The sequence below is a fragment of the Rhopalosiphum maidis genome, chromosome 4, assembly GCF_003676215.2.
Source record: "Rhopalosiphum maidis isolate BTI-1 chromosome 4, ASM367621v3, whole genome shotgun sequence".
Classification (NCBI taxonomy): domain Eukaryota; kingdom Metazoa; phylum Arthropoda; class Insecta; order Hemiptera; family Aphididae; genus Rhopalosiphum; species Rhopalosiphum maidis.
Window position 1 is genome coordinate 29639444 of NC_040880.1, and position 9588 is coordinate 29649031.

At 27.3% G+C, this 9588-nt stretch overlaps 1 protein-coding gene across 1 annotated transcript; it reads right to left on the bottom strand.

Annotated features, from left to right (window-relative positions):
• Positions 1-3525: 3525 nt before the first annotated feature.
• On the bottom strand, positions 3526-7965 carry LOC113548707 (glucose dehydrogenase [FAD, quinone]-like). Its single transcript, XM_026949730.1, has 5 exons — positions 7938-7965; positions 7253-7363; positions 7021-7149; positions 6303-6523; positions 3526-4662 (listed from the first exon to the last, which is right to left on the bottom strand). The coding sequence occupies exons 1-5, from the start codon at positions 7963-7965 to the stop codon at positions 3526-3528; spliced, it is 1626 nt and encodes a 541-aa protein (XP_026805531.1).
• Between the last annotated feature and the right edge of the window lie 1623 nt (positions 7966-9588).

Genomic DNA, 9588 nt, shown 5'->3' on the forward strand with positions numbered 1-9588 from the left:
TTGCCTCGGGGCGTTTTTATGTGTATTGTGTAGCTACGACAATAATGATGATATATAATAAACTTATCTTTGACATCTAACGACGCTATTAACGATCAAGAGACGTAGTGACTAATATTATGTATTATATTATCTATATCAAATATTATCGTATTGTGATGTGTATCACGACCAATCGATACTTCTACAGGCGCTATCCCATTACTACTGTGTTGCTCAATCGTGTGAAACAATGTTCCTCGCAGATTAGTCAATTAATGAATACTATTTAGATATGATAATACGAGATTTAAATAATTTGTAAATTATATTATAAATAAAATGTTTTTTCTGCTATTTTTATTCTTGTTACAGTACACGTAATTATGATTACGAAAAAAGACTATCAACGAGGTTATTGTATAAATGGTAACGTAGTTATATTAAAATATGTTAATCATCATTTACTATAAGCGACTTTACGAAAATATTCGATTATATAAAAAAAAAAAAACGAATAATTATATTGTACATCGGTTGCTAAGGGTGACTAGATACTATATAACGGTAAATTATAATACGTTTTAGCATTAATTTCCATATTTATTATTGTTTTAAAAATAAAAGACCGAAGATACCATAAAATTCCATCAAATATACTTAGGTATTATAATCTAATAGACATGAAAAAACTTTCAAAATATTTTAACACTTTTTATGCTATTTATAAAAATATTAAATTATTGATTTTTTTTAATTGAAGTATGTTAAAATCTTTGTTTTTTGAGTAAAACACTTGAAAATTGAGTAAGAAGTTTTTAGTGCAGTGTTTATTTCAGGGGAGTGACCAAATGGGGGGGTTATCCCTCCGGAGAAAAATGTATACCCCTGAAAAATGTATGACTTTATTACGTAAACTACATATTATTATGATGCGATAATATGTGAAACGAGTTATCGGACTATTGTCAGTTATTTTGTGCGTCATGACATGCATAATAAAATAAAATAAATTGTCAAATGGGACAAGAAAAGCACTGAAGGACCCTCAGAATTCGATGAAGATACTGTGAATGAGGTAATTTATTTGTAAGCACGTCAAAAGCAGCGCCGAATTCGTTTAGTTTTATTTAATAAACATAATAAATATTAAAATATATATGGCTTAATAAGCTCATAATGTCGAATTTCGAAATAATTATCGAAAATATAAAATCACAATTTTTATAAGCGTTAAAAATATGGTTTTTTACAAGATCATGAGAATTAGAGTTGTCCTTACTAAAATTAGATATGCGAAAAAATCTTTGCCACATACCCCTATATTGCACGCAGCATACCTATATACGAGTATACACAGTATAGGTACCTACTTGTAATGCTTTCTATCATTTAAATTGGTCGAACAACAAAGCCTGGCACTTAGTACCTACTATAAGCGCAAGATTTAAATTGTATAAGATATTATAGTGATATTACTATATATATATATATATATATATATATATATGTATTTATAATCGTGCATAGGTGTTAAGTACCAATAGTACCATATGGATATCTAAAAATTATCAAAAGGCCAATTAATTTTATAATTAAAATATTAATTTACAACTTTACAAGAACTAAAATTTAATTGGAAAATATTTGCACATTTTTGAATCGATACCAGATAATATATGAGAGACAACTTCTTGAGCATTCACATTCATACTACATTACTGCTACCCGTAATGTATATTTAGTATTTTTAATTTTGTAGAAAAATTTAATATTGTAATAATATTTATTACTGCGTTAAACTATCCACTATCCAGTATTCTAAATTTACAATATAAGTTACTCTTAGTTCGCAATTATTCTGCATTTTTTGGATATTATTTTCAAGTTTTCAATTATAGTTTTACATAATATATTTTTCTACATAAATCAATTGAACCTGGTTAGCTTTTTTGTTATATTGTTATCTACTAATTTGATGAAATCTTTTTATGAATTCTTAGAATCAATAAATATTAAATATTAAAATATCATTAAAAAAAAAAATTAAATTATAAAGTTAAAAAATATTGCTCAGTATTGGAATACAACTGCAAAACAAGAAAAAATTACATACATTTACACAAAGAAATTTTAAAAGTATTTTAAATATCAAAAAAATATCTGAATACTTAACAAGATTGTTAAGGTATAAATAATGCTCATTTTGACATATTACCCTTAAATTAGTAATTACTAAACGAAATACAACAATACTACATACACTTAACAAAAAACAGAATAAAATGTAGAATTGATACAAAATTAATAAAGTTTTTTTATCTAATTAATCACTTTTATTTTTAACCATGTCTTATTCAACATGACAACATCAATATTATTCAATATATTTTTCTCTGCAGTCATAAACAGAAATTTCTCTAATACATTGTAATATCAATTTATTTGTGTGCTGCTCACTATCAGTCACGGTCCACCGAAATAAGTCCCAATATCCCGCCGACATTATCTACCATTAAACACATTATGTTTGTCATAGTTTGGATTTGGATCTCCGTTAACAATGATATTATATATTATCAGTTTTCACTCAGCAATATTACAGAAGAAATTTAATTAATTTAACATAAACGGAATTATATTGCATAAATATTTCTATCGCTTTCCAAATTTATTAGGTATAGCCTTTGATATAGAAATACCCAAATTATGAGTACCTATATTAATTCTTGTAAGAAATTCTTTATTCAAAAACCGTGCAATTTTATTTTGGATCTAATATTTTTATATTTTATTCAAAAACCTTACTTGAATAATTATTATTTGTCATCATATTTTTAAATACATTTAATATGTAAACGGTAAGACTTTATTAAATCTTAGGCAAACATGTTAGTACGATAATTATTTTATGGAAGTACTACAGTAATATTATAAAATATAATACATTTAATTAAAAGTATAATTATTCTCTTACAGAATTAACATTTATCTAACATTTTATCTATACAATTAAATTAATACATTTTTGAAAACGCATAAAAAAAACAGGTTTTGGTGTAAAAAAAAAATTATAATAATAATAATAAATATAATTAAAATATTGAATAAAAATAATAATAAACAATTTCTATAATAATCTGTTAATACGATATACATTCTACACTATGTAAAGTGAAAACTAAAATCATGTTTTTCCAAAAATATTTAAGGTTTTTGCAATCATAACGCTTTTGTAATACAACAGCAAAATAATATTTTAGAAAAAATAACTTGTATGTTACACTAATATATTGTTTTATATCGTATTATCGTAAATGTTTACATTTATAAAATATACTTAAAACTATGTGGAAACGGAATTATGTTTTTAAAAATTGAATTTGTATGATTGTGTAATTGTGCTTTTATATAAATAATTTTTCAAATCTAAACGATTTCTTAATTTTGTTTGATTTAAGTAATTAACAAAAATCAATTAAATACATTTTTTTGTAAAACTAACACCTTTCAACTAATTTTTTTGTTTAATGAATAATGACTACTTTATATTCTAATACCCCAGTCTTCTTTAATCATATCCGCGCCCTTTTCGCCGATCATAATCGTCGGAGCGTTGATGTGCGCTGCCGGTACTTCCGGCATTATCGACGCGTCGATGACTCTCAGGCCTTTTACGCCGTGTACGCGCAATCTGGGATCCACCACAGCCGTGGGGTCACCCACCGGTCCCATTTTGCACGTGCCCGACAAGTGATAGATGGTGAAACTTATTTGTCTCGCCGAGCACTTCCAGTACGCGTCGGAATCGAACTTGTGCCGGGCGCAACCGGGCAACGGGGTGTCGAACAACGTGGCGTTGAGCTTCTTCATCGCGTCGGTTTTCAACATCTGTTGGAAAATCCGCACCCCGGCTACGGCCACGTCCAAGTCCGTTTCGTCCGCAAAGTAATTGGGATCGATCAGTGGATAGTGGGCCGGGTTTGCGTCTTTTAGCCACAGGCGGCCCTTACTCTTCGGTCGCATAATCATTGGGAATACCGTAAAACCGTCCATTTTTTCAGTGGGCTTGTATACCTCGTTATAAATGTCTGCTTTCAAACCAAACAACGTATGTGTTAAGTCATCGCCGGAATATAGACCAGATACTAAAAGTAGTTCCAAGTTCGGGTGTCCGTCTGCGAATCCCGATCGATCTAAATCGAAAAATGCCAATGCTTCTGCACCACCTGGTATTGTTAATGGGCCGTTATTATTTATGAGAAAATTGTATAAAGTAAGCGGATCTCTCATTAATCTTTGTGTTTTTAATGAAATAGTATCGTTTATCAAAACGCTCAGACTTCCCAGTGCCACGTGATCCATCAAATTTTTACCAACCGGCAAGTTTTTTATCAGTGGAATTTTTATATCTTTCAGATGTTCTCTCGGTCCGATTCCCGATAACATGAGTAACTGTGGCGAATTTATAGTTCCGCCAGATACAATCACTTCTTTCCGTACAAATACTTTATATTTTTTACGATTTGTTACGAATTCTACTCCTATTGCCTTATTTGTACTTTTTTCTATTATTATTTTTGTGACAGTGCTATGCTTTTTTACATGCAAATTCAATCTTTTTTTTGTTGGAAGCAAAAAGGCTGTATTTGTACTACAACGACGACCATCTTTCATAGTAACCTGAAATAATTATAAGTGGTATGAAAATATATTTTAGCATGGTGCTCAAGTACTGAATTAATCAATTTAGTACTTAAAATGCATTTACTAATCTTTCAGCTATAAAAAATATTAATAAATATTGATCATTATTACTAATTAATGTAATAATGTTTGTTTTTATAAAATTATAAATATATATATAAATAATTATTAACAATTACATATGTTTTGGTGTCTGATAGTAACTTTAACAGTACTTTAAGTAATTTTTGAAATATTGATAAAATCTTTGTAACTTTTATAGCTTTTTAACTTTTTAGTATAGTAAAACTTGTTAGCATATATTCATATACTAAGTTAGTGTAATAATATAATTATGTAAGATTAATTTAAATAATCTTAGTAAATAGAGATTATAATTAAATATTTATATATTTTTTTTTACAATTAATATTATTCAATCTATATCATTAGATACTACTCCGAATATATACAACAACAAAAAAGTATCACATTATTAACATATTTTTTATGTAAAGAATTGTTGCCCATTATCACTTCCTTATAAATTAATAGGTAGGTACTTTATTTTTCTCAATACATCGCGACGCTATTTGCGATTTAAACGTCTTTGAATAAGTAATTCATATAAATATACCTATAAGGGGTTGTAAATCTTTATAAAAACATTTAGCTTCGTCATTTTTTATTTTTTATTCTAAATCTGAAAAATTAGAGGTTTAAATATGAATTCCATTTATGTTAATTATATGTTATAATAAATGTATTTTAGTATTTATAAAACTATAATTTATTCGAATAATAAATTATTTTAAAGTACTTAATAATCCGATGTTTTATTTTAATTTTTTTCCGAATTATACTGACTCGTTCAAACATTTTAATCACTAAACTCAAACTCGCATCCAGTTCCTGGAAATTCTTCTAATCGTCTCCTAAGAAAATGGTGTTGAGATCTGTTAGACTAAATTAACCAATTATAATATTTGAAAAAATAAAAATATTTATGTCGGGTTATTTCATATACTGGATGACCTCCCTTCTCCACGTGTCATCTTTGTATTTTGTTGCCAAATTTTCTTATTATGCCTTGAAGCATAGATTGTAAATAATTTTCATTTATAAAAAAAAAAAATGTTTAAGAAGTTTATTTCTTAATATGTATGCAAATTAATGTAGTTTTATTATGTAATATTTTTCAAAATCACCGGTTTAGGTCGATACCCGCTAGCTATCAATAGTTGTAATTCTGACTGCAACTCATTAGAGAATAAAATCTGGATTAAAACTTGGTCTTTAACCCGAAAAATAATTAAACAAGATTTATGCTACAAATACGATTTCACCAGCTCCCGCAGAGTGTGAATACTTTTATCTTAGAATGTCCTATAGACTCGATTTTGAGCGGGAGGAGCTTTTGAGCATCCCTCATAATTTATCCAGCTATATAATTAGTATATTTTTATCTCATGTCATATAATAATTAATAACCTTGTGGTGGGTCAGGAAGTGACAAATGAGCAGTAAATACTTATTTTAAAATTTTCTTTGAGGTGCCATATTTGTCAACACGAAACGATATATATCTTTATTAGCACATGATTATAATTTATAAGTATTCGTTAACTTCAAATTACCTGTAAATAATTAATCCCGACTTGTTTTTCACCATTGACATCAATGATAGGCAATCCGATCTGTGATCCAGCGTCCACAAAAGCTTTCGCTAAGGGCGTCCTGTATGGTACGTCGGTCACAGATAACAATCCATCCTGTCCATGATAACCTGAGTCAGCACCAGACACATTTGTATCTTCTGATCTAATGAAATATTTTAGAACGTCATCATAGCTCCATCCTTTAATATTGAAATATGACAAAAAATATAATTGGTATAAGTATAGGTATAGGTACAAATAAGTATATATATATAAGAAGAGTTTCCTTTAAAATCTAACACGAAATACATTCTACATTGACAGTAGCTTTGAATTTAAATAGAGCCTCGCGAGAAGAACTTAGTGAAATATATATTTTTCACGAATTTTAGCCCTTTCATTATGCGCGTGTGCATATACAACATATATACTATGTAGTATACTACATAGTATTATATAGTATTACATAGTAGTACTACATAATATTACGTATTTTTCACGCCAAAATGGAAAGACCAAATTTTTTTTAAGTAGTCATTTAACCTTTTATAAGTACGGCTGTAAAATCAGAATGTATTGAATTACAAATTAAATTTTAATTTAACTTCATTAAAGGGGGTTACACGATAGAAATAGTTCGTGTTATCTTTAAATGGAAACATACTACAAATTAATAAATTGCCTAATATTTGTATACCTGTGTTGCCCATATTTGCCCAATTATCGTAATCCATTCTATTACCACGCGTATAAATCATATAATTCAATGTACTACTACCACCCATAACTTTTCCTCTAGGAATTTTACACCGACGGTCATCAAAACCTATCAACATATTATAATGTATAACAAGTAAAAACGGTTATTCATAACCATATTATGAACGAAATTTCGAAATGAACAATCGTTTTATATATTATATACATACTTAAGCAAGAATTATTCATAGGGACCGTTGTATACTTCCAATTTATAGACCTCGGCTGTAATTTTCCAGCTGCTGCTGGAATATCCATAAACGGTTCTTCATCTTGACCAGCTTCAATTAATAATATATTCCAATCATATATCTAGTATTAAAGGACCCAATAATAAAAAATTATAATTAATAATTTTATAAAAATTTCATACAAATATTTTTGGTATTTAATATTTTATTTGTGCACTCAATAATTTATCATTTGATATTTGTTGTTGGGTAAATAAATTTTTTGGTAAACTACTATTGTTAAATAAAAAAGTTATAAATATAATATTTATTTATGTTAATGCTTAATGTTTAAATGTTTTATAATGAGCAACTACATTAACATAAAAAACACAGACAACTATTGAGGTGTAATGTTAAACTATCAAGTACAAATTATTTTAAATAATGAAAAAATTATATTAATATTTATAAAGTATCTCTGACATAGGCATATAGCAATTTAAACTTCAATATATTAATGATTGTAGTACAATTGTACCTTATTAAACCAGGTATCATAATATGTCCCTATATACTGTATACATGTTGTAAATGGGTACGTGCTGTACCTATTCGCGTCAAAAAAGTCTGCAACTATACGGCCTATTAACAATACTGCTTGAAGTATACAAAAAATGTATACCAAGACCAAGGTTACGACCAATTGACATAATGACGTAAACTTAGCCATTTGAAGTTCAAATTCGGACAATATTTGATTTTTAAACGAATATAAAAGGGTATACGTGACACCTACTGGTTATTGTACTTTTAGTGAACCATTCGGTTTAAAAACCATTATTGATTTTATTATATTATAGTACAGACAGCAAGGGCGCCCATTAGGTGGTGCAAGGGGGTGACATGTCACCCCCCTAGAATAGAAAAATTAATGTTATTTTTTTAGTTATGAATAATAAATTAATTTTTGTAATGATAATATTACGAAAATTTACTTAAGATTATGATTGTCACCCCCCCCCCCCCTAGGTTTTGACAGATGGGCGCCCTTGACAGACAGTACAGTTTAATTTAATTTAAATTCTAAAAAATAAAAATTTCCAATAAATATGTAAATAATGTAATATATTAAAAATGTATATCTTATTCATAACGAAGTCCCTCCACTAGAAAAACTTCTTCAGTCGAATTATTTTTGTAAATTTTTGTTAATTTTATTTATTATATTTTTCATATTATAAACCTATGCAATAAGAAAAAATTAATTTATCAAACGATAGACAATCTTAAGTTGAATCGAGCTATTTATTAGAATATATTATATATATTCATACATTTTTTACAACGAGAATATTGTTTTAAATTACTTCGGATAGTCTATTAGCCACAACTGATCCAGCACTTCCTGCACCGACCACTATAAAATCGTATTTTTTTACAATCGTGATGTAATCATCTCGTTCCGCGGTAGTCTCTCGCTCCAGAACTGTTGATTCGGATTTGTGTAGAAAACACTTAATAAGATAAATAAATAAATATAAATTCGATTTCATTATTTAAAAAAAGAAGAAGAAAATACTAAAGACAAAATGTTATCCGCGTAGCTCTATGAAGAATATTGTAAATACGCATAAACCTACTAGTTAGTGAATACTAACTAGAATTCATCTAAATATATATATATATATATTAATTATAATTTATAATTATACCTACTTTATTCTTTTAAACTGAAGAAGGGAGAGTCATTTATCATGGTAAATATATTTTTATTTACATTGTTATTACTTATTTAGCACTCGATCATTAGTGTCACATTATAGTAAATATAATATATAATGATATTATTTGACATTTGTACATTTTTGATATAATTTACTATATAGTATAGGTACTAATGTATCTATCTATCTAAAACTACATTAAATAAAAAATAAATAAATAAACTATTATTCTATTAATTTATTTATCGCATTAATAATTATATTATTTATCACTGATCGTGTTCACATTCTAAGCGTATGTTGACTGATGTTTTTTTCAGGTGGTGGTTAGTAATTGGACCACATTTTATATCTATCTGATTTGTATTAAATAATTATTACATTTTATTATCCGGTTTATCGATTAAAAATGAAATAAATATTTTTTAAAGTATACCGGAAATTTTTACTATTACCTACGTAATTATGTATTATACATATTATCTATACAAAGAAGTGTTAATTATATAATTATAAAATCTGAATTTATTAATTTATTTTTTTTAAAAAAAATGTGAATAGAAAGACAATTGATGTCCCCGAAAATCTAGTTATATCAGTGGTCAAATT

Bases quoted from the DNA above. Each gene is read 5' to 3' on its own strand.
- LOC113548707 (XM_026949730.1), bottom strand. From the start codon at position 7,965: ATGTCAATTGGTCGTAACCTTGGTCTTG. The intron at 7,364-7,937 runs GTATACATTTTT...TATTAATTGAAG, and splicing joins TGGTCGTAACCTTGGTCTTG to CTGGTCAAGATGAAGAACCG. The intron at 7,150-7,252 runs GTATGTATATAA...ATATGTTGATAG, and splicing joins TATGAATAATTCTTGCTTAA to GTTTTGATGACCGTCGGTGT.